This window comes from Pagrus major, chromosome 11 (genome assembly GCF_040436345.1).
Source record: "Pagrus major chromosome 11, Pma_NU_1.0".
NCBI classification, from domain to species: Eukaryota; Metazoa; Chordata; class Actinopteri; order Spariformes; family Sparidae; genus Pagrus; species Pagrus major.
In genome coordinates this window covers 12334759-12359762 of record NC_133225.1, presented here as the reverse complement: position 1 = coordinate 12359762, position 25004 = coordinate 12334759, and the positions used below count along the sequence as shown (strand labels likewise).

General features: G+C 41.9%; 2 protein-coding genes across 3 annotated transcripts; both read left to right on the top strand.

The window, feature by feature from the left end:
- Positions 1–1967: 1967 nt before the first annotated feature.
- mbd3b (methyl-CpG binding domain protein 3b) lies at positions 1968–7311 on the top strand. Of its 2 annotated transcripts, none has more exons than XM_073476749.1 (7): positions 1968–2071; positions 3328–3487; positions 4054–4191; positions 4397–4487; positions 4671–4848; positions 5348–5500; positions 5950–7311. In XM_073476749.1, exons 1-6 carry the CDS (start codon positions 2055–2057, stop codon positions 5493–5495), a joined length of 732 nt encoding a protein of 243 aa, XP_073332850.1. In that variant the 5' UTR covers positions 1968–2054; the 3' UTR covers positions 5496–5500; positions 5950–7311. The 2 variants fall into 2 exon arrangements, with proteins under 2 accessions (XP_073332850.1, XP_073332849.1); XM_073476748.1 differs by having other exon boundaries at positions 1983–2286.
- Positions 7312–8117: 806 nt separating this feature from the next.
- Positions 8118–23459, top strand: LOC141005379 (unconventional myosin-Va). The gene is made up of 35 exons (XM_073477221.1): positions 8118–8491; positions 9099–9209; positions 9293–9461; positions 10545–10689; positions 10809–10965; positions 11066–11209; positions 11312–11393; positions 11842–11949; positions 12045–12157; positions 12263–12531; positions 12652–12733; positions 13187–13327; positions 13896–14027; positions 14180–14263; positions 14363–14479; positions 14571–14668; positions 14762–14848; positions 15065–15385; positions 15540–15696; positions 15830–16069; positions 16169–16378; positions 16560–16653; positions 16752–16900; positions 17020–17226; positions 17345–17445; positions 17551–17665; positions 17897–18002; positions 18371–18496; positions 18971–19122; positions 19425–19514; positions 20363–20495; positions 20579–20876; positions 21852–22026; positions 22119–22199; positions 22292–23459. The coding sequence occupies exons 1-35, from the start codon at positions 8465–8467 to the stop codon at positions 22451–22453; spliced, it is 4983 nt and encodes a 1660-aa protein (XP_073333322.1). The 5' UTR covers positions 8118–8464; the 3' UTR covers positions 22454–23459.
- Positions 23460–25004: the final 1545 nt, after the last annotated feature.

The window sequence follows — 25004 nt, the reverse complement described above, 5'->3', positions numbered from 1 at the left end:
CAGAAAAAGAAAAGAAAAAAATCACACAGAAAGCGAACTTTTACACTTTTATTAATCTGATAATAATACAAACTCAGAAATAGTTATTTGATGTATTTCCATATAAACAAGCCGTCCTCCAGTGGAATAAGGTTTTACCATAGAAAGATAGCTACTTGGAAGACTCTGACTAACATAAACAATGTGTAACAGTATGAAATTGTGTTGTCTTTTGATGACAGTGTGTTTATTAAGCGAAAATCAGTAAATTAAGATTTTTTTTCTCTCTCTTTTTCACTGGTCAAAAATTCCACTTACACCCGCTAAGATCGGGCTTTCGTGTCCAGTGGGAATGTGTACACTCTGCATGCACCCCGGTATTTTTCACCTCGGCCCGGCTAACCTGAAGGGGGATAAAATAATTTAATCGTGCGGCTCTTCTAGACTTTTCAAATGTTATTGGACCGAATGGCTCAAATTATGATAGTAAAACAAGTCATTTTGCGGGGGTTGTGACGCTCAAAAGGATTTTTCCACCGTTTTACAGATGCTTCTTTCACACTGGGTCTGTTGTTGTTTTCTCTTCTGTTACAACTGTTTCCGGCGCATTCGTGACGTCAAACATGACGTCAGTGACGCCAAACATGACGTCAGTGATGCTTCAGGTAAAAGTCACAGATGATCTGCCCTGCCTCCAGGAAGTGGGAATGGGGTAAATAGGCAATTTTTAGCAGGGGGGACTGACGTTTAAGAAACCTGTGTAGACCCGCTAATTTTGGTGGAAAAGCAGTAATAGTGTACCTTTCAAAATATTTTAATTCAAGATGAAGACCATGACTTGAATGTGAAAGCGCAACGTAAAATACCTTAGTTTGTGAGTTAATATCATTTTGTCAAACTATTTTTCCCATGTCCAAGTATGAATGATCTCGCTAACATATATTCACAGAGTTTTCACAAAAACACTATGTCATATTTCCAGTATTATCAATTTCAACTCATCTAACTAAAGCCTCTTTAACTTTATTATAAAATAGTATATACTTTCAGCATTTGGAAACATGTTGCATTGACAATTTATTTAAAAATGTAATTTAATTGTAAATTTGATTGAAGCTGAATTCTGAACGTTTTATTTCTGTTCTTTATTCTTATATTAGTAACATTACTTGAGGCTGAGATGTCATTATTATGGGAGACCTGGATGTACATAAGGGCTGCTCAAGTAATGGAAATATAATCAAAATTGCAATATAGCCAAGTCCAATATCCAAATCGTATTTTTTTGATAAATGTCAAATGAGTGACAAAACAGCATTCTATGCCCTGGCCTACAAATCCTGTTCTCTGGACGTAAAAAACATGTTTGTTTGGTGCATACAAATCATTTGAATAGATTTTTTCGTGAAAATAAAAATTGTGATGCAAAAATGATCATTCCCACTAATCGTGAATCATATCGGAAATGCGATATCTGTCAAAAATAATTACAATATGCTTTCGGTTATTTTTTTTTCACAACATTGTGCTGCTGTAGTGTAAATACAAGAACAGGATGGGTTGAAGAACAGTCATAGAAATACACAACTCAAAAATAGTTAGGGATATTTTAGTTTTTCAATTGATTGTCAGAATTTTTTTTTTGTCTTTTGTGAATATTTTTGCTCCCCAAAAATAATGCAAAACATTTCATTTGACTTTTATTACATATCTATTCACATGTATGCACCCAAATCCCAATATCTTTAATTTAGAGTCGTGTAAATATAGTAAAACAGCAAGGTCACTAAAAGACAGAGCACGGAACAGCAAAATCATATGATCGTGAGGTTTTTATATCAAATTTGAAAACTTACATGTGCTTTTATTCTGAAGTCTTTACCTTCCAACTTCCTGTCTCGTCCTGGCTTGCCTCGCGGTGTCCTATGTTATCCATGCGGATGCAGCCCTCGTGCCCCGGCGAGACAGGCAGGTAGTGATGTGGCCGAGGTCCGCGGCGGAGCGATCTGCGCGACGACAAAGAGACGAGATGTTGTTAGCAGGGAGATCCCATTACCGAGGACGCATGTTGTAATATGGTCGAAACAAAAGCGTAAGAAGCGATAGGCCTGCCATCCGAAAAAAAAATCGACACATTCTCTCTAAATCCAATCTGGTTGTTAACTTTTAGTGGATTTATAGGCTACTCGCGTGGGAAATGGAGAAGAAAAGGTGGGATTGCACTGCTCTCCCCAAGGGCTGGAAAATGGAAGAAGTGACCAGAAAGTCGGGTTTGTCAGCTGGAAAAAGCGATGTCTATTATTTTAGGTACTACACGAACGGGGGCTTGCAAAACTTCATAGGTGCACAAGACATCGAGTTTGCGGACGGAAACAGACAGCAGTGTGATCGGAGGAGGAGGGGGGGTCGGTCTAAAGTTTTGGCTGGGGAAGGGGAGGGAGGGAGGGAGGGTTGTGTTTGTAGCAGGGCACCGAGGCCAGCCAGGCCAGCTCCTCTCACAAGTGTTTGGATAAGAAAGAGGCTGTCCAGCCGTGCAGGCTAGCAGCAGCAGCACAGCAGCAGCAGCAGATCACGTCTGGCGAGGCCTTTGATGACTACAACTCAGTGTTAATACTCTTTATTTCCCATTTGAAGTGAATCAACAACGCCAGATTTGTTTTCATTTAGCAGAGGAGAAGAGCAAGATGAGGAACAGAGGCAAGAGAGGGGGGAGGCGGGTCGGTTGTATAGTCTGTGGTAGGCTAACTGTACAATCATACTGGTGTTAACTGTGGTGTGTGATGTAAGATACATTTGCATGAGTTTACGAGCACGTATCCACCCACAGTTGTTCCTTTTTTTTTTTTTTTTGTTGGCCATATCGCTCAGGCTTTCAGATATTGTTGCTCCCACCAAGTGGAGTCACAATGCTTTCCATTCTGAAACATGTGGTCCAGTGTTAGTACTGCCATGTTTACATCTTGTTCACTGGTTCTTTTTAGAGGCTAGTGTAAAGTAAACAGTGTTGTTCAGTATGTTTTTATATATATAAAGTCATGATGATGCTAAACTGTGTGCAGCTTGTGATAGAGAACAGGGCTTTAGGTAGAGTGTCCATCAAAGATCGTGCATCCATTTTTTTTTTACAAAAGTAATGTGATTTCCGTGCCATTGCCCACTTGAATGTGCTCTGCTTCAGTTTTGCTTTTGACTTGTTGCATGTTGTGTGTGTGCGTGCGTGTGTGTGTGTGTTTAATCTTCTGTCTGCTGTGTTTGTGTCACCTGTCTTCTCTGTCTGGCTGTCAGGCCTGATGTTTAAGGTGATATTAATCTGGTGATTTCTCATGTGTCTCTGCCTCCCTTTGCCAGTCCATCTGGGAAGAAGTTTCGGAGCAAGCCTCAGCTGGCCCGTTACCTTGGTAACCAGATGGACCTCAGCTCCTTTGATTTCCGCACGGGGAAGATGCTGATGAGCAAGCTGAATAAGAACCGCCAGAGGCTGCGATATGATAACAATAACCAGAACAAGGTGAGACAGATGGGCTCGTGAGGACCGCCAGACACGACCGATTAGAGCCCGAACCTGTATATGGATTGGTCAGATCAGATGTATTGGTGTACATGTCGTCTGATTTGCGCTGCTATCAAAACCTTTATTAATTTTAGAGAACATGCAACATTAAAGTTCCCAGTACACTGATGTCATTTTAGAGAAACTTTGTCGTTGTTTTGTTAAACTTTAAAATATCCAAACAACTTTATCAAGTGTTCAATAACAATGGACGATTTTAATATTTTAATAAATGACAGTACATAACTGCTGATTATGTTGAACTTAAACACATACGTTTCATCAGAAAACTAGTTGGCAGTGTGTTGATAAAAGGCAGCAACAGTAAAGTTATTTCCTTCTCTTTTCAGACTTGATTTCACACATTCGGTTGTTTCATTTAACTTTTACGGGCACTGAAACGGCCTCTAAAAGCTGTATGAATGAGATGCTTGTCCTCTTGTAGTTATAATCAACAGTGTTTTGGAATAACTCGTAATTGCTCCTTTAACTCCCCCTCATTCTCGCTCTCTGATGTTTTAAAGGGCAAACCCGACCTGAACACGTCGCTCCCTGTCAGACAGACGGCCTCCATCTTTAAGCAGCCCGTCACCAAGGTTACCAACCATCCGAACAACAAAGTAAAGACGGACCCTCAGAAAGCCGTCGATCAGCCCAGACAGGTGAGCTGCCTCCGCCTGCTGTTAACCCCCATTAAAAATCTGAGACGCATGTTATCTGACAGTGTGACTTCTTTGGATCTGGATGAACCAGACCTGAGTTTCTCTCTCTCTCTCTCTCTTGTTGAAACAGCAGCATATTTTAATTTTTGGGTTTCTTCGTGTCAAAGCAGCCTGCAGCTAACATTACTCTTTTGTTTTTTGTCAGCTATTTTGGGAGAAGAAACTCAGTGGTCTCAATGCTTATGACATCGCAGAGGAGCTGGTGAAAACAATGGAGCTGCCTAAAGGCCTGCAAGGTGATGCATACAAGATAAACACGGATTCATCAGACAAAATAAACAGTTTATATATTTATATTTGACTTTTTATCGTGTCGGTATTGCTCATTTTTTATTTTTATAAAACATAACTACTCCTGGGTGCAGTTACAGCTTTGTTGTTTCTTCAGAAAGTCTTATAACACCCGGTTTGTCCCTCAGGTGTTGGCCCAGGCTGCACAGACAAGACTCTCCTGTCGGCCATTGCGAGCGCTCTGCACACCAGCGCTGCACCCATCACCGGCCAGCTGTCTGCGGCCGTGGAGAAGAACCCCGGAGTGTGGCTCAACACGGCTCAGCCGCTGTGCAAGGCCTTCATAGTTACGGATGAGGACATCAGGTAGGCGATCACAGAACACCTCCGCACACAGATCACCTGTTGTTAGAGTGTTACATCCTTATCCTCAGTTGTTTGAGCCAGTATCCAAGAGTCAGATCTCAAATACAGTTCCTGTTCTTTGTTTCAACTTTTTGGCTTTGAGGAAAATGTTTTGGCAAGTGTGCCTGTGAAACAGTTGTTTGAGAAATTGTTCTCAGATCTCCTTCAGTGTGTTTAAAAGCAGGGAATAACAGCCCAGGTTGTCAAAAAGAAAAAGGTCTGAGTTGGACAGTAATAACGGAGAAATCTTCCAAATTGGAAAGACCTTGAAGATTTTTTCGTCACTTGTTGTCATCCTCGATCACCCAAAGATAACCAAGCTGTCTCTGCTCAGAAATCCCGGCGTCCATAAGGAGTGACCCTGTAAAAAACACACCATCTGTTGTATGCTGTTTCAGTGGCTGTTAACAGGCAGCTGTAACTGCCAACTGTAACCGCTTCCTGTTGTGTTCATGTGTAGGAAACAGGAGGAGCTGGTGTACAGCGTGAGGAAAAGGCTGGAGGAGGCTCTGATGGCTGATATGTTGGCCCACGTCGAGGAGGCTGCCAACGATGGAGAGGCTCTGAAGGAGGAGGGCAACGGCAGTGAAGACATGGAGAGCGTATAGCACAGGTTAGTTCAGGGACAATTTAAGAGGACATATGCTGCGTCGACAACTTATGACCGTGTAATTCTATCCCACCTGTTGCGCACTCTGAAAACTAGGTAATTCACCATTTACTTATTATTTTTCATGTTAAAAGTCAATTCGCAATCATAAGGTAATGGCTCTTGCTAGCTTGTTGCAGCAATTATTGCCAACTTGATGACTAGATGAAGTGACTTTTCAGACCCAGTTACCAGCTGTATTTCTACAAAGGGACTAGCTACAAAGCTGGCAACTTACTCTGGCTATGAGGAAAAAAATACAAATATATTTAAATATATTGTATTGAATTTCATAAAGGCAAATCATGAGTTTTGTACTTTAGTGGGGGTGACACAGTTCAGCACAGCAGCCTTACAATCTAAAAATATTAGAGCATCTGTTTCTTCTAATTGTCAATCCTTTCCTCTCCTAGGGTTTTGGGAAGTCCGGATGGGTTTGTTGAACCCCTGCACACACACACGACCATGACCCGTAGGATCCCTACAGCAGTCCAGCCCTGATGAACTGTCCCCTTGTATCTGCGTCCAACTTTAAACCCATAACCTGACTTAACACTGGTCCCGCTCAACCTAAAGAACTGTCTTCTCCTTGGGAACACTTGGGAGTCTCAAATTCTTCATTAACTCCACTAGATGGGACCCCACAACTCCACAACCAATTAAATCACTCGATGGTTTATTCTGAGCTTTTTTCACTAGGACATTTTAAAATATTTTAAAGAAATGACATCAGATGAACTTTCAAATATCTAAGATAACTTAACTACAGTATGTCCAATTCAGTGTTCGATGATAAGCGTGTTTTTTTACAAAAAGGCTTTGAATGGGGATGTATTTTTGGTGACAATCATGTCAAATCCACCATTTTATGTCAGCAAAAAAGGTCGATCTTGGGTGCTTTTGTTTTGGGCAGATTAGAAAAGAATGTTTTGTATTTTTGACTTGTCTCTGTCTTGAATTTTACGATGCACTCCATGAGTAGTCTGACACACACAACACACAAAACGTCTTTTGTAATAGAACCTGTTCAGATGAAACTATACTGAGTTACCAGCCTGCAGGCGGCTGATGTTACTGATGCAGATGTAGTCTGAGTCCTGTGCACTTCCGTCGGAGGGGGACAGTCAAGTTTTTCATGCTGTAATATCAAGGAAATATTATCTATCATGTCAGGTGTGTTATCTTGTGAGTCAGTATTGACCAAAGAGGGGACATGTCATTCTGAAGAGGAGGGTGAAGGTTGACTAACGTGTAATTTAAAGTTTGCTTTGTATTTTAAAGCGATTATATTGGCTCTACTCTTGTAACATGAGGAAAATAAAAGGTACACATGACACGGGCTGAGCACAACGGGAAAGAAATGACTTGAAACCCCTTCTATTGTACAGTTATTACTGTTTTTAACTCATCATCGTCATTATAGGTGCTTACTGATGTTGTGAAACATTGCTGTTTAGTGCCAAGGCTCTGTTTCTGTCACAGCTTCAGTTCATTTCTTTTTTTTTTTTTTTTAAATGTGTCAATGTTACCACACACATGCTGCCTCCTCAGATACCCGCGCACAAGATTGGTGACACAGCAAATTACAGCTAAGACTTAGTTTTAATGTCTTTTCATTTAGAATATTGATTTTGTATTTTTTGTTTGTCAAGGTCTTGATGGTGAATATGTATCCAGCCCCAAATCATGAAATTCCCCTCTTGATATCAGCAGGCTGATTGCTGAAATGAATTTGATTGTATTACTTAATTAAAAAGAGTCGGTATGTCATTAAATCTGCTGCTACTGTGTCGTCTTTAATTCTTGAAAAGATTTTATTTATTTATTAAAGGGGCACTATGTAGTTTTTGAGAAGAAATTCAAACTCAGATTACAGTATTAATGAGATGATAATAGAAACTCACACACACCACAACTGGATAAAGAAGCTGTTTTCAGAAGGAAAAAAAGGTCCCCAAAACACTGAAGCTAGAAAGGTGGCAGGGTCCGCCAAACTAAAGGTGTATAGAGGGGCTTGGGTTTCAAGCGGTTCAGTGAAGATAACCAAAGAATAAACAAACAAAAGAAAACCTGCGGGCGTCAGGCTATTTGAACACTTGCACAAATAGGCCCAGCCCAGATGCAGGTAGCCTAGTTGAAGTGTGACTATCTCAGCTGGGGTGTTGGAAGCACACACACAATTTCCCTCAACTAGAAAGAATGGGGCCTAAACCGACCAGAGTGTCTGGTTGACAGTCTATGGGATTGGGTCTGCAGTGTGTCATGGACAGATTCAGAATGGAATGTGTCTCTCCTGGGTGCCGTTCCCCACCTCTCTTAAGCATTCACAACAAGGGCGTCGTCACACCCTGATTGGCTGGGAGGGGAATGCCCCAACCTGTTTTAACTCATTAATTAGGAGCCAGTCTATCCAACCTGAGCACAGGTGATCTGAATCCACTGCAATGACAGGGATTTTGAAATCCAGCCCAAAATACTAAAGACAGCAAGTGCCGCACAATGAGACTGCTACAAAACAAAGTAAAACATTATGAAATTGTGTTGTCCTCTAAGGTCAGTTTGTTCAGTCATAGATAGTTTGTTTATGCATAAAAAATGTTTTTGTGTCTATTTAAAAATATCTTCCCTAAAACTTCATATTGCCCCCATAAAGTAATTAAAGGTGTTTTTAGAGGCATTGGACCCTCCCCACAAAAGTAGGTTTCTAAGGGGACACCCTGCAGTAATGATTCAAACATCCAATCACTGCATCCTCCCTCAGATTAACAGTTAACTTGACAGTCCTCATGTCTCTGTGTGAGCCTGGACAAAGTGCAGAATACTGTCACCGGGATACGAAGTGGCTCTCGTGCAGCAGAGTGGAGGATACAGAGTGTTCCTGTAGAGTTTTTAAAGATATGTTTTTTTGGATGCTTTAAAGCAGTCGAGATGGCTTCATTGGAGCTGTACAGCAAGGTAAGACTGATTTGAATTGTTCTTTTTTTTCTATTGTACAAGGTGATGGGAACTGAATGGTATACAAACATAATAACGCTCTCATCGTTATCAATGTTGACCATTATTATGTTTGTATAACATATCTGGTATGTGCTTGTCACCACTTCCCGGTTATGCAAACTTTCATAAAATCTGTTATAATGCCAAAATGATTACATTTCCTGATTGTTGTGTGTTCTTCAAAAATCTGATCTTTATTTCTGTAAATTGCTACTTAGTATAAAAATGGTGGGTTAGTGGAATAGTATGGAACAAAACTTAATCTGTTCTATGAGCAGATTAATAAACACATCAGACATGTTAGAAGTAGATAATGGCTAATCCATGCAGGCAATTTAGAGCAGGATGACCGGTGTTAATTTTTAACACTCTTTAGGAGCCTTTTTATGCTGATGGGTGACAAATGTCTTGTCTGGGTGGAGCCAGGAAGTGTTACAATTACCTGAGCAGTGTTGGAACAGAAAATGCAATATTATGCAATAAAAATCTCTTCTTTTATGGGCTCCAAATGTGTCCTGGAGTGTGCTCAACCTGCAGTATGTCCCCTTCATTATTCCTTTGCTAGGGATCGAGTGTGTGGATTCCTGACCCAGATGCAGTTTGGGTGTCAGCACTTCTCCTCCAGGACTACAGTCCTGGAAAGAAACATCTACTGCTGCAGCTCGCTAATGGAGAGGTGAGACAAGCAGGTAGTCCTTATTAAAAGGCACTATGCTAATCTCCACAACAAGAACTCCTAACTTCCTTCTCCATTTGCAGGAGGTCCAGTACCCAGTGGGGTCCCCCTCTGACCTCCCACCGCTGGGCAACCCCGACATCCTGGAGGGGGAGAATGATCTAACAGCCCTCAGCTTCCTCCACGAACCTGCTGTCTTGCACAACCTGCGGGTTCGATTCCTGGACTACAGCAGCATCTACACATACTGTGGTGAGCGCTGAAGGAGCAGACACAGACGGGGATGATTGTCCAGCTAGAAGTGGGACGACATGAGTGACAGAAGGTCTTTGAGATTCGTGCCAGCTACAGGCAGCTCCTGTGTGCTTCTGTCTGCATGATCACAGCTCGTAATGTTGATTATATGACAGCAGGTCAAAGGTTGAGCTAGGGAGGCAACTCTCTCATTGGTTTAAGATTCAATGACATATTTGTTTAACGACGGGTAGAAAACCCACACACGCACTTTAAGTTTTGTTATGAAAATTGATGGCTTAAATCCCCATAAAATAGAATAGGTTGTGTGTTTATATCCACTATAACTATGAGTGACATGTGCTTTGTTTAACTTTTTACTAAAAGTGCGTTTTCAAAGATTTATATTTAGGTTTAGATGTGCGTGGTGAATGCTGAGTTTCTGCATGTACTATTCCCAAAGTCAAACAAAAAGAAAATACTATTACATGCATTTTCTACACAGATGAAAATACAGTTATTGCAAAATATTTAATTTGTATGATCTTTCTTATGAGAACTTAAAGGGACAGTTCAAACCAAAGTCAAAAATGGATGTTTTTTTCTTCCCTGTAGTGCTGCTTATGCATCTACATTTTTTGCTGTGAGTTTTGGAGATGTCAGCCTTCTCTCAAATATAATGGAACTAGGTGACACTCTGCCGAACAAGACTGTCACCAGAAGGAAACATGCATCTACTCATGGACGAGAGGCTCGTGCTTGTGAAGGCCCAGGATGTAAACATTAACGGTGTCCTCCTTAACTGAGCTGTAATGGTAGTTCCCTTAGTTAGCTAGCCTATCGTCCATGGGTGAATGATGCTTTCCCCTGTGTGGTGATACAGTTGGCAGATGTAGTTTAGTAGAAAGAAAATAGTTTCTACAAGAAACTGTTTTGTTGTACTTGAGAGAAGGCAGACATCTCCAAAACTCAGCAACTTACACCAAAACAATTTATATAGATAAAGGTGAGAGGAAAAATATTTATTTTTGATTTTGGGGTGAACTGTTCCTTTAAGTCCGATCAATATCCACACTGTCACTGTCTCTCCTTGTCCTCCAGGTATTGTGTTAGTGGCCATCAATCCCTACGACCAGCTGCCCATATATGGAGAGGAGGTGATTGATGCGTACAGCGGTCAGGACATGGCCGACATGGAACCTCACATCTTCTCTGTGGCCGAGGAAGCCTACCGCACCATGACCAGGTCAGAGGTCAATGGCTAGAGGTCATGCTAAAAGTCAATGTAAATATTTCTCTATACAGAACTGTCTTGTCTCAACTTCACTATATGAGATTTGACAGTCACTCTATCTGTGTGTACAGGGAGGAGAAAAACCAGTCTATCATCATCAGTGGAGAGTCTGGCTCAGGAAAAACAGTCTCAGCCAAATTCACCATGAGATACTTTGCTGTGGTTGGAGGAGCAGCACAGCAGACCAGCGTGGAGGAGAGGGTCCTGGCCTCCAACCCAATAATGGAGGTGATGGATGCTTGAACAGATTTGTTACTTAGGAATAAGAGTTTTCCTGTCAGTTCTGTGACTTTTTAAAGATACAAACAACACGTGCTTGTGTCTACAGTCTATCGGGAATGCTAAAACCACTCGAAATGACAACAGTAGTCGTTTTGGGAAGTACATCGAGATCGGCTTCGGCAGAAAAGGGGACATCATCGGGGCAAACATGAGGACGTATCTCCTGGAGAAGTCAAGGGTCGTCTTCCAGGTATGTTCCTTAGCCAGAATGATGATAAAAACATTTGTTTGCACATAAGAATCTTTAGTTTGTAACAAGGTGATATGTTACTCCTGCAAATGTGTCTGTCAGGCATCAGCAGAGAGGAACTACCATATCTTCTACCAGCTGTGTGCCTCCAGAGAGTTGCCAGAAATGAGATCCTTTAAACTGGGTAAGACTGGTTTTCTGATGTTTACCACTTACTGAGTCCAACAGCACAATGTATATCATGATGTAGGGCTGCAACTACAACTATTTTTGATATTGATTAGTCTGTCGATTATTTTCTCAATGAATCAATGAGTTGTTTGGCCCATAAAATGTCAAAAAAATGGTGACAAATGTTTTTTCAAATCCTAAGGTGACATCCTTAAATGTCTTGTTTTGTCCCTGACCTAAAAGATATTACGTTTACTGTCACAGAGGAGAAAATAAACCAGAATATATTCACTTTTTTAGGAGCTGAAATGGGAGAATTTGGCACTTTTTTGTGTGTAAATGATCCAATTATCATAATAATTCTAATCTACTAATCAAATCAATTAATCAACTAATTGTTACAGCTCTATGAAAATAACCATGACGCATGCACCCTCACTGTGTCTTGTGTTTTCCTCTAGATGCACCTGAACATTTCCGCTACACCAGCCAGGGAGGAGAGATGCAGATTCCCGGTACTGATGATTTGTCTGACCTGGAGCGCACTCGCAATGCTTTCACTGTTCTGGGTAGAGTAATTACGCGCGCACACACACACGCACGTAATTGAATCATATCCTTGGTTATGAAGATAAAACTTTTCATTATATTTATTAAAATGCAGGTGTGCAGCCTGACCAGCAGATGGAGCTCTTCAGGATCCTGGCAGCGGTTCTGCACCTGGGAAATGTCAACATCCAAATCAGTGGGAGAAGTTCTGACAAAGGTTACATTGATGTAAGAGATGTGTTTCTGTTTTATCTCTATTCTCCTCTGTGGTGCTTTACTTCTTCTATAACACACACATGCATATACTATACCTCAGTCCTTTTGTTTCCTCAGGCAGACGACCGCTCCCTGGCTGTCTTCTCCAAGCTGTTAGGAGTGGAGGGACCTCAGATGGCCCACTGGTTGTGTCATCGCAGACTAGCTGTAGGAGGAGAGATGCTGATCAAACCCATGTCCGGTCAGCAGGCTGTAGGAGCCAGAGACGCCCTGGCCAAACACATCTACGGCCAGCTGTTCACATGGACCGTCCAGAGGCTCAACTCTGCTCTGCGCAGCCAGAGGGGGAAGGCCAAATCATTTATAGGGGTGCTAGACATCTATGGGTGAGCCATGAGCTTTGTGACACTGCATCCTCCTAAATCCAAAGCCTATTTAGTCCCACTAGAGATATTATGCTGTAGTCTGAAATGTGTTAATCTGACATGTCTTCTCTCTCGGAGCAGGTTTGAAACCTTCGACCGGAACAGCTTTGAGCAGTTCTGTATAAATTATGCGAATGAAAAACTGCAACAACAGTTCAACAGGGTAAGTCATGAGACAAGCAGACATCGCTATGTCTCTGTGTTTCTCAGGGAATCAGTAGATGTTTCTTCTTTTCTTTACAGTGTAAATATCCATCTTGTTTGTTTTTGATTTACAAGTTAATGCACATTTTAATGCTTGTATATGTACTTTATCAGGGGTAAAAAGTTTCCGAAATCACATTATGATGTTCTTATTTTAAGGATAAAGGTTTTTCTTCCTCGTAGTTACAAAAGAGTGAAGTGCTGCTCTGTTTTAGTCACAGACTGTCCTCCCAGCGTGATGATCTGTTGTCTGTACCCTGCAGGCTTCACTGTGTTGATCTTTCCAAGCATTTTTAATCCACAACACGCTCGGCTCAGCTGCTTCCTTGAACCCTCTGTACCCTAATGCGATTGTTTCCATTTAGTCTCATCTTTAGGTTTTATTTTACTTTTATTTTGTGTTTGTCTGCAGCATGTATTCCACTTGGAGCAGGAGGAGTACATCCGGGAGGAGCTGGTCTGGAGCAGGATTGAGTTCAGTGACAATCAGCAGTGCATCAATCTCATAGAGGCACAACTGGGCCTGTTTGATCTTTTAGATGAGGAGTGCAGGGTCAGTCATCCTCTCCCTCTCTCATCATCTTTTTTTTTTACAATGCATTTGACTGAATCTCAGTATGTACACCAAGTTTAAAGGGGCACCTCACCCTAAAATAAAAAATACATATTTATCCACCTTGATTGTTTTGGTGTGATTTGCCAAATTTTGGAGATGTCAGCCGTAGAGATTTCTGCCTTCTCTCTACTATAATGAAACTAGATGGTGCTGTGGCACTCAAGATGGCTTGTGGTACTCAAAACTTAAAAAACAAAGATACACTTGAAAAACTCAACTCAACGACTCAGAAGGAAGCATGCAAAGGCTCTTGCTCGTGACAGAGTGGATGTAAACTTTGATATTGTCCTATTGTCATGCTGTAATGTTAGCCAGCCTCTCTAACAAGACGACTGCCGTCTAGTTCCATTATATTTGAGACATCTCCAAAACTAAGCAACTCACACCAAAACCATGAATATGAAAATATGAATTTTTGATTTAGGGGTGAACTGTCCCTTTTTTTCTTAAGCATCTCATCACTTGTAATGAAAATGTGTTGAGCTCTTTTCTCTGTGATCATCAGATGCCCAAAGGTTCAGATGAGAGCTGGGTGCGGAAGCTGTACGACCAACACCTGACCGGCAAGCCCCACCCTCACTTCCGCAAACCTCGCATGTCCAACAGCGCCTTCATCGTGCTGCACTTTGCTGACACGGTGAGTGATTAAGGTCAACACACTGATTCTGGGAAAACTTGACGGAAACTGTAGAGTATTTGGATGTAGTTCTCCAGGGAGAAGCCTCAATAATAATACATTTGTAACCAAGGTATGGATATTTGTATGAACAGTTTTTTCTCTGTCATCAGGTGCAGTATGAGTGTGACGGATTTTTAGACAAGAACAGAGACACAGTCTTCGAGGAGCTCATTAACATTCTCAAAGCAAGTCAGGTAGACATGTTATGTTTTATTTCTCGAGTTTGTTTAATTTCTACGTGACCAGTGGATGACTAAAGTGTGTGTGTGTGTTTGTGTTTGTGTGTGTGTCAGTCTGAGCTGGTGGCTGAGTTGTTCCAGCAGCAGGGAAATGTGTCCTCTGTGGCTAATGGAAGTGTTCGTTCAGGAAAAAGAGCCACCAGAGAACACAAACTGACTGTGGGCTTCCAGGTGAGCCGTTACGATATATCATCCCTGTGTTTCGTGGATCGAGTGGAGAATTTTCCCTTTTAACACTTGTGTTCATTGTGCTTTGTTTCAGTTCCGTCAGTCCTTACAGATGCTGATGGACACTCTCAACAGCACCACTCCTCACTACGTCCGCTGTATCAAACCCAACGACCTCAAAGAACCCTTTTTGTATGTCTTTGTTTGGCTCGTCCTCACAAAATTTTAGTTTGCATACATTTAAATGTGTGCGCATTGAGCGACCTAACAGCCATGCTTTGTTAGGTTTGATCCCAGGAGGACAGTCCAGCAGCTGAGAGCCTGTGGGGTGCTGGAGACGATTCGCATCAGTGCTGCAGGTTTTCCATCCAGGTACTGAGTAACTTCATGGACATTCAACAAACTCTCACGAAGCTCATCTTAAGAAAGTCACATAAGATTTTTATTTAATTTTCCCTGCAGTCAACTATTCGTGAGAATTCGTATTCAAATGCTGTAAAATGAATTAAAGAAAAATAAAAGCTATCTCGACATAGAACTTTCAAGCTGTTTTCTCTAAGTTTGCCAAATAAAAATCTTTGTCTCCAGATGGACGTATGAAGAATTCTTCAGCAGGTACCGCCTTCTGCTCCGAGGCCCTCAGAGCCTGGATCAGGCCCAGGCCTCCTGCAGACAGGCCCTGCCTGAGCTCATCCCAGACCCGGACCAGTACTGCTTTGGAAAGACCAAAGTATTCTTCCGTGCTGGTCAGGTGGCTTTTCTGGAGAGGCTTAGAGCTGAAAGGCTGCGTGTTGCTGCCGCGATCATCCAGAGCCGTGTCAGAGGATGGCTGGCACGGACCAGGTACACCAGGATCTGCTGGGCGACTGTCACCATACAGAGATACTGCAGAGGAGCTCAGGCTAGACGGTGAGGACAGAGGAAGAAATTATTCTGTGATTTGTCTGTGTTTATTTATATAGGTTTAAAGATATTATTGATTTTTTTTTTTCTTTTCTGATATCCCAAAACTTTAAATGAAATGTTCTGCACTTGAATGTCCTCTTTGTCATTTTGGCTGCAGGCTGGCTCTGACCCTGCGCTACTCCAAGGCTGCTTTGGTGATCCAGAAGACCTACCGCATGGTAGTGGTCAGACAGTTGTTCCTCATGATCCGACAGGCCACCATCACCATCCAGGCCTTCACCAGGGGCACACTGGAGCGCCACAGATACAGACTGGTCAGCATTTAATTACAGCCTTGACCACCTCATTAGCTGCTGCAATTTCGATTATTTGTATCCACTTTTTTTAAAATTATATAGACATAACCTGAATTAATGAAAACTTTTAAACCCTCTTCTCCTTCCTCAGTTGGTCGCAGAGCGTGCTGCCGTGCTGCTCCAGGCAAGAGTGCGTGGGTGGTTGGCGAGGCGGGCGTACAGGCGGGTGCGTGCGGCGGTGGTGTTCATGCAGTGCTGTGCGCGCCGCAGGGCTGCCAGGAGAGAGCTGCTGAAACTAAAGACCGAGGCCCGCTCTGTGGAGAGGTACAGAGAGCTCAACAAGGGCATGGAAGTCAAACTGATGCAGCTGCAGCTGAAAGCAGACCAGGGGGTGGGTGAAAGGAGTTTGATCCAGTGATGTGACCCATGTCTAGCTCTAAAATGTCTATGTCAAAAGATGATTGATAAAGTTGTGTTGGTATGTGTCCAGGCCAGGGAGGGCGCAGCTTTGAGAGAGACCCTGAAAGCAGAGCGAGAGGCCAACAGTACCGAGCTGCAGGCTTTGAAGGCAGTGATACAGAAACTAGAGAGCCAGAAACATGAGAAGCCGCAGCCCTGCACTGTCATCAGCGAGAAGGAGGTGGAGGAAAGGAGGAGAGCTCAGGAGAAGGCTGCGCAGGAGATCCTTCAACTCACACAAGTAGGTCTACAAACCCGAGAATAACTTGACACATTTCAAACTGTGCTGGTGATGGTGGTATTATTAGGAGTGAAGAAGACCAGTTGGCTCATAATTAACACGTTCTTTTCTTTGACAAGCTTTTATCATTCTAATTTTAATGAGTTTTACTCGTTTATTCTTATTCTCTCTCATATTTAAGGAGTTGCAAGTCCTGCAGAGAGAAAAAGACAGTTTTTACAAAGAGAAAGAAGAACTCTCTGCTCGCTTGCTTGAAGGAGAAAAAGCACAAGAAGGTAGCATCATGTAGTCTGCATTCCTTCATAGGTAAACCCTTAAAGTCTTTCATCCATCTGTGTTTTTCCTGATTTTATTTTTCTTGGTGTGCGTGCAGAATGTGTGCACAAGGCTGTGTCTCAGGCGAGTGCAGCTCTGAAGGCAGAGCTGGATGAGGAGAGAAGAAAGTATCAGGGTCTCCTGAGAGAGTTCACCAGACTGGAGCAGAGATACGACAACCTGCGGGAGATGAGTCTGCTCACTGAGGTTGGAACGCACGCACGCACGCACGCACGCACACACACACACACACACACACACACACACACATACACACACACATACACACCATTTTTAAACTCCATCTCTGTTTTTCCTCACAACAGCACGCCAAGGGCCACAGAAGGACCGACTCCACCCGGAGTCTGAGCTTCGAGCCTTCCTCGCCCACTCTGATGTCACCCCAGTCCCTCACCCCTCTCTCCCTGTCACCCTTCCCATCTGCCTTCCCTTCCCCGGAGGAGGTCCGCAGGGTCAGTGTGACTTCTCCAGGGGAGGGGAGAGTCTCAACATGGAGCTCTGAAACACCAATGGTGAGAGGATGTAGGAGAAGGACAAACAAATGTCACAAAAGTTTTGTGCAAAAACATTGGGTTTCTATAACTTGCAATATCATCTCATGAAGACAAAATGTCACGTTTGCATCGACAGGACCAGTTGATGGAGAAGATGGAGGTGGCCAAAGACCCGGCAGTGAAGATGAAAGGAGAGGACCTGGCCCATGCTTACGATGCTGTACGAGTAGCCAACAAGTCAGTCTATTCACTCGCTCATTTCCTATTAGTTTATGAACTTGCTTCCCGTTTAGTTTTGTTAAGATTTACATTCGGTGGATGAATCTCTCCCCTCTGTGTCAGGTTTCTGGAGAGCCAGCTGCGTCGCCAGCACAGTCAGAATGAGGAGGAGATGGAGGCTCTGAGGAGGCAGCTTAGTCAAGCCATCTCTGGTTCTTCTTCTGCTGCACAGCAACAGGTACCACTTATGAAGGCAGACACCTCTGGTGCTTAAATAGTTACTGCTGAAAGACTGTGTATTGACAGTATTATGCTCCCTTCTTCCCAAAAATGTCCTTTCTTCCTTTCCCCTCATCTTTCACCTCCTCAGCTATTTCTACTGTTTTCTCCCAAAGTCAGTTTGGTTGAGAGCGTTAGCTACAAGCTGGGGAATGTAAACCAAAATGTAAGTGTGTGTTTGTGTGTAAAGGACTTGCAGGAACTACTGGAGGCCAGAGAGCAGGAGTGTGTTAGACTGAGGAGAGAGCTGAAGGAGCTTAAAAACACAGTCTCACTCAGACGACTCCTGACACAAGGTAAGATCTCTTCAGATTGACTACGGAACCATTTATGTCATAATTTAATGCTTAAATTCAACTTTGGTTTTCTGTGTGCTTTCAGAATAAAGTATTTGTATCTGTATTTGAATCATTAACTGATTGTACTAAAAAAATAATGATAATCAAACACATAATTAGAAAAATATCACCATGAGATCACAAGTTAACTTTAATGAAAATGTGTTAATTTAAGAACTTGAGCACAGCATGTAAAGTCTCTTTAAAGTAAGATAAAGTAAAGAATGCGAAGATAAACAATGAATGTATTTTATATCTTCCCTTGGATCTCTATAGTTTTCTGCTGCTGCTTCAGTTGTCTGTTCCGTCATGTTTTCTCTCTCCAGTTCTCCCATCAGCTTTCAGTCCAGAGACGACCCCAAGTCCATCCCGACCTAAGTCAGCGACAGTCACTGGTTTATTTGAATGTAGGAAGAGAGATGAGAACAAGCTAATCAAAAACCTCATCACAGGTGAGATTGATCCCTGTCTGCCTTATTCATCTTTATCTGCCTTTGTTAAAATCCAGAAGGGACCATTTAACTTTCAGTTGTTACTGTTATTGAACATAAACACCAACACTATGCGATCCCGGTATTCAACTTTCTGTGTACAGAAATGTTTAAACGTTATGTATATAGAAAATGCATGAAGGTAATTTGAATCAGCGCCGTAGTAGAAACTTAAATACTACTAGTTTGTCTGGACCAGTGGGACTGCATCATAGTGACTCCTTAAAGTTATCATGTCCACTGGAAGGACACAATGTTGTAAGAGGATTCTTTAATGCTTAAGGAACCCATCTACGGGACTGTGAGACCAGAGTTTTATAGCCTCTGAGCATGATGTGACTCACAATAACAAACTTTACAAACTCTTCTATCGCTGACAAATGTGACCTGGTCATGTTCTCCCTGCCATTGCTGCTGTCTCTGTCTGTGCTGCAGACATCCGGGTTGACAGCGCCCTGTCTCTGCCTCCTGGTCTGCCTGCCAGCGTGCTCTTCCTGTGTGTTCGTCAGGCCGACTGCAGCGGAGACCAAACTCACGCTCGCTCGCTCTGTAGTGCTGCTGTCACGGCTATGAAGGCGGCTCTGAAGGTAACCTGACTTCTGAATGTGCTCGGTGCACCATATGGTTGAGGTCGCATACATACCGGCAGATCACCTCATGTCGGGCAGGTTGTCACTTACACAGAAGCATCGACAGCTGACTTTGAAACACTTTTTAATGTGATTGTTTTGTCCTATGTGTGTGTCCAGCCCCACCAATCTGGCCCATATAATGAGAAAGTAAACTGCACACACATATTTCAACATAGCACATAACGGCACTGAGAAATGTGTTTTCTTTTTTTAGTGTTCTATCTGAAAGTGACAATATTTCTAATCTGTCCCTCCAGAAACACAGTAACGATCTACATATGACAGCTCTGTGGCTGAAAAACGCCTGTCTGTTGCACGACCTGTTGACCCAGCACTCCCCAAAACAGGTAGGATGAACATGTAGAACTTCTTGACAGCTGTGTTGCACTCAGAAACTGTGCCAATTTCTACATAATGTTGCTTTAGGTAACCTTTTCACTCATGCAAACAGAAGTTTTGGCAGTCGAAAAAAAAAATATGGTTGCCTTTTGTTGGTTGGATTGGTTAAGTTGAGGTGTGAAGGATCAGGGTAAGCCAATCAGAGGCAGATTAGGGTGAATCAGAGGCACCTTCAAAAACTTTTTTCCAGAACTTTTTCACCTGCCAATTTTTTTTCCCGTTTCACAGCTGAGAAAGAAAATAAGGAACTTACAAAGATTATCGTGGCCTGTTTTTTTCCCCTCCGCTTCTTGATGAAAGCAAAAGACTATGATGATATCCTGAAGTAGCATGGGGGGGTCGTTGTCTTTGTTGTTAAACAATCTGATGTGAGTCAGGTAGAAATATTCAGGGACAAGGTAATGTTTGAAAGTTTTATACATGTTGTGTTTAGTCACATAATCTCTGACATATCACCTGGAAGTTATAGTGACAGGCGACCACATGAAACACACCATCACCTTAAATAAAATTAGAGATGTCAATGGGTTTGGATGACTGTTAGGATAATGTAAACTACTACTATGACTAAACAAAATATGTGACAAAGGTCTAATTATTTTCAGGCATTTTATTCAGAAATGTTAGATAAACAGGAGAGAATAACAATTTAGATCAGACTTAAAAAAGATCTCCAGATTTGTTTTTTAAACTTGCCTCTCAGGGCTTCCATATTAGTCTCTGGTGAATATAATTAATAGTGGTTGGGAACATTTTTTTGCTGTATGAATCTATGGCTGAATGATCACTTTTTCAGACCCTCGACTCGGATGACCTGGTTCCACTGACCACTGATGTGAGTGACTTGATCCGTGCCCTGAGTGACCTCTGTATCCAGGCCTATCAGCAGCTCCTCTCCATCACTGCAAAACGTCTAGTAAACATCATAGGTACAACCACAATACCAATCGTAATTAATGCTCTGCCCTCCACTGCTTCTCTTATCTCACCTCCTGCTCCATCTCTCCCTCAGTTCCTGCTCTGTTGGAGAGCGAGATCATCCCAGGACTGTCTGGCTCTGCGGTAAAGTTGGTAACATCCAGAAAGAGAGCGGGCTCAGACCCCAGGACTGTAGGAGGAGATGCTCCCACCATGGCGTCAGTGCTGAGGGAGCTGGGAGCCCTTCACACGGCTCTGTCCCGTCAGGCTCTGCCCCCGACACAGATGGAGCAGGCCTTCCACCAGCTCACCTACGTCATCTCTGCCTTCGCTTTCAACAGCCTGCTGCTGAGGAAAGACATGTGCTGCTGGAGTCGTGGCATGCAGATACGGTAGAGATAAACATAGATAAATGTATAAATATGGAACATTTTCAATTTCATCTATTGCTATGCAACTTTTGTGCTTTGCGTGCCATGACATCATAGTGTTGGCCAATATGAAGCTATACACCATGAGAGGCTTACATTTCTAGTACCAAGGTAGCTCTGTCTCTGTCTGTGTTCTGTGACATATGACAAAGAAAATTAGTGAACACTCACGAGCGAGAAGCTGGAGTCAGTTAATGTTTGGCATTTTTGGTTAATGAAGGACTAAAACTATTGAGTTAAATGAAATCAGATTAAATTAAATTACAACCCTGAACCAAAATAAGTTAGAATGCCATGTACTGTCTATTCAATTGAATACAATACAAAGACAAGACATTTAATGTTATGACTTTGATGCCTGCAAAGTGAGAAAAAACATAGCATCCCAACTTTTTAAAATGTATTTATTTCATTTTAATTAACTGCATTTGATTTATTTTAAGTTAATCCATTTAGTTTAATTTATGTTTTTATTAAATTTGTTCGACTTAATATCACTTAGTTTATTTTAATTCAGTTTATTTTTATTTCATTACTTTTGATTCAATTTAATAGTTTTTGTGAACTGTACTTTTTAATTTTATTTAACTTAATTTTCAATTTAATGTCATTTAAAAGTAGTTGCTGATTTTTTTTTATTTTTATCATTCAATCAACTCATTATTTCAGCTTTACTCATTTTACATTTGGAGGAGAAAATATTCCATCTACATGCTGACTGTATGATGCTATACTCAAACTACAGCCTCAAAAATTACCATAATAATACCATCAATACGTCCCTGCAACAGCATCAATATATGTCTACATATAATGTAATATTCTTTAGCAGAGCTAATGCGTATATCGCATTGCTGTTTACTTGTTACCATATTATAGTACTTGTAAACATATTAGATCACTCATTAATCAGCCTGTCTTTCTCTTGTCACTCAGCTATAATGTGAGTCTGCTGGAGGAGTGGCTGCGGAGCCGAGGTCTGCAGGCAGGAGGCGCTGTGGCCACACTGGAGCCTCTCATCCAGGCGGTTCAGCTGCTGCAGGCGGGCAAAAAGACTGAGGGGGACGCACAGGCCCTCGTTCAGACCTGCACGGCCCTGTCCAGCCAGCAGGTGGGGCTCTATCGATTTCCATCTGCCTTTTAAAGAGAGCAAAAATCGTTTACAGTGTGTTTAACTGCCTGCTGATGTGTTTTGTTTAACAGATCGTGAAGATTCTGACCCTCTACACGCCCCACAGTGACCTCGATGAACGAGTCACAGTGAATTTCATCCGTACTGTCCAGGTACTGTCTGCACCTGCAAGGGTTTATGTGTTTGTGTTAGTGCAAAGTAAAGTGTGTCTCATGTGAGCGGCATCCCGTCTTTTCTCTCTTAGGGGCTTCTCAAAGGCCGTTCAGACGGTCATCCTCCACAGCTCCTAATGGATGTGAGACGAGTGTTTCCTGTCACATTTCCCTACTCGCCTCCATCCGTCCTCCAGGCCGAGCAGTTAGTCATCCCAGACTCCCTCAAGATCTCCTTTCTACGTAGAGTCTGAAAAACAGGATGCCAGACCTCTTCAGTGGGGCCGCTTGAGAGCAAATATATTCATGTTTTAGCAAATTTAACTGCCAGACTATTGAATTTAGTTCTTGTGAAATTTAAATAACTTCCAGGAGATGTTGTGAGCTTAATTGCTTTCTGAGATTTTTCTGGTAGCACGTACTTGTTAAATTAATCTGTTAATTATCAGTGGATTTGTCTGTATGCAATTAAAGGTCAGAGGTGATGTCTAAAATTTACACCTCAGCTAACTAACTGCTGAATTCAAAATAACACGAAGAAAAATGGGGAGCAGGAATGTGAAGTACTTCTTTAAAAAAAGGTAGCAGAGATTTGGATAAAGTCACAAATTGCAAACGGTGCAGCTTTATCTCAGTACAGTTTGACCAACAAGGAATGAAATGAAGCGTTATTTTTCTTTTTTCATATTTTATTGGAAGCAGAAACACAATGAGACTGCAGTTCCAGTCACCTCGACCCCCAATAAGAACAACCAGAATAAAAAAACAACCCAAAAAATTAGAAACATCTCGTGTATAAAAAAATTCTCATGCGAGTACTTTGTACCACTACACATCATCATCAGTAATACATATTTATATATTCACAAACATTTGAAAAATAGAAAACAAGAATGAAAATATCAAAATAAAGGACACAACAATTGGCATCAAACATCAAATAATTATGCGTGCTGGCACAATACATTTTTTTCTTTTTGTTTTATTGTTCCTATCATGCACCGTTTCTGGAAGTACAGGACCGGCGTCGCTGTGCAGACTGTGTCTGTCTGGACAGAACAGATCATGCATGTCTGTCCGCTTTGTGTCTGTGTGCTTTTCGTTGTGCTTCTAACATTTTATCCTCATCCTTACCTTCTGTTCAACATGCCAGTCCGATACCCCAACACGCAAACTGAACCTCTGCAGGAGGAGGAATTCCTTTGACTAGAGTATCATTGTCAACAGCAATAAATAAAGATTTTTTTCGTGGCATTTTCAGCTATGTGACAGTTGTGTACATGTTATTTAAAGTTATTAAAAGACTGTGCAGATTTCCCCTCGGGTAAAAGACCTTGTACACACCAGAGAGTGACACAACATGTGTAGATGGGTAGTTGTTGTGCTGCGTTTTTATTTGGCTCTGAATCGAGCCCGTTAAATGATCGATGTTATTTATCTCCAGTGTGTACACGGCCCCCCTATATCTTTCAATAACAGCTACATATCCAAATCGGGCACCCAATACCCACATAATTCCCATCTGCCCAGTCACCCAGAGCAAAATTCAAGTCTACAAAAGAGCAGCAAACTTCACTTCACATAGTCCGACGTGTTTGTTACATCCGAGCTATTTACAGTGCCAATCAACGACAATTGATCTCTCTGTTCCAGATTATGTTCCTCTGCACTGAGAAGCTGTACAAACAAACTCCAGCCTCTAATCAGCTCTACGACAGCTGTGATATTTGGCCCATTACAATAGAGACGGCATTTACAACATATCAGACAAACACTTGTGCTGATATAATAAGAAGAATAATCCACAATGTAAACATTATAAGACTGCTTCAAAAAAGATGACTCATCTACATAGATCTTTATAGATTAGATGCATAGAGTTCAGTTCTTACACCTTGTTCAAAAGAGGGGGTTTGTTAAATTATATTCTTTTATGATCAAGTGCTTCGGGGGTAGAGGCCCTCATCAGTTCCCACTTTTAAAAAAAAAGAGAAAACACCCTGTTTTTATTAAACTTGGACCCTTTCTTTGAGTCTGAGGACTACATCCATTTCTGCTGGATGCTTTTGGAAAAAAAACATACACAACTTTTATAGATAAATAAGTCTTTTCATGAAAATAGAATTAAGAGACATGCTCAAAGTCGAAACATTTCGTTTCACATGATCAAATAAAATAAATTGAACTGGAGGATGATTTGGAATTGCTGTCGTTCCATAAACAATTACTGAAAGACAAAAAAAAAAAAAGAGTATAAATGTGTTATTACGGGTGCATTAAAGACCCCTGTGCTTCTAAATCCCTACTAAACAGTAGGCCCTCTTTTAAATGTCAGCTCCAGACCTGGTGTGGTCTGGATCTGCAGCCCTTTAGCAGAGGTCTGACTTCTCTTGCATCTGCAGTTTTGATCATCAGGGATCATGGGTGGCAGATCATTAGCGGTTCATGCTCTCCCTGGGGTGCAGGGTGTGAGATGTTGTAACCTCCACATAGAGAGCCGAAGTCACGCCTCTTCCGGTGGACCCCATGGGACCTTATTTCATGACTTGGAAAATTATCTTTTAAACTAACAAACATCATATGTGTAGTTCATGGCACAATTCAAAAGGGATCAAAAAATGATTTGTCTCTCTCCATTCACTGCCATACATATTTTTTCCAGAATAAGGTCCCATGAGGGAAACTGGAAGGGGCTTGACTTTGGCTCTCTATTTTTTCCCTCAGGGACAGCTTTTTATCATCTTTTTGCATGCAGGTTTTGATTTGGCAAGTTGTATTTTCTTAACTGTGGAATGTTTACAGTAA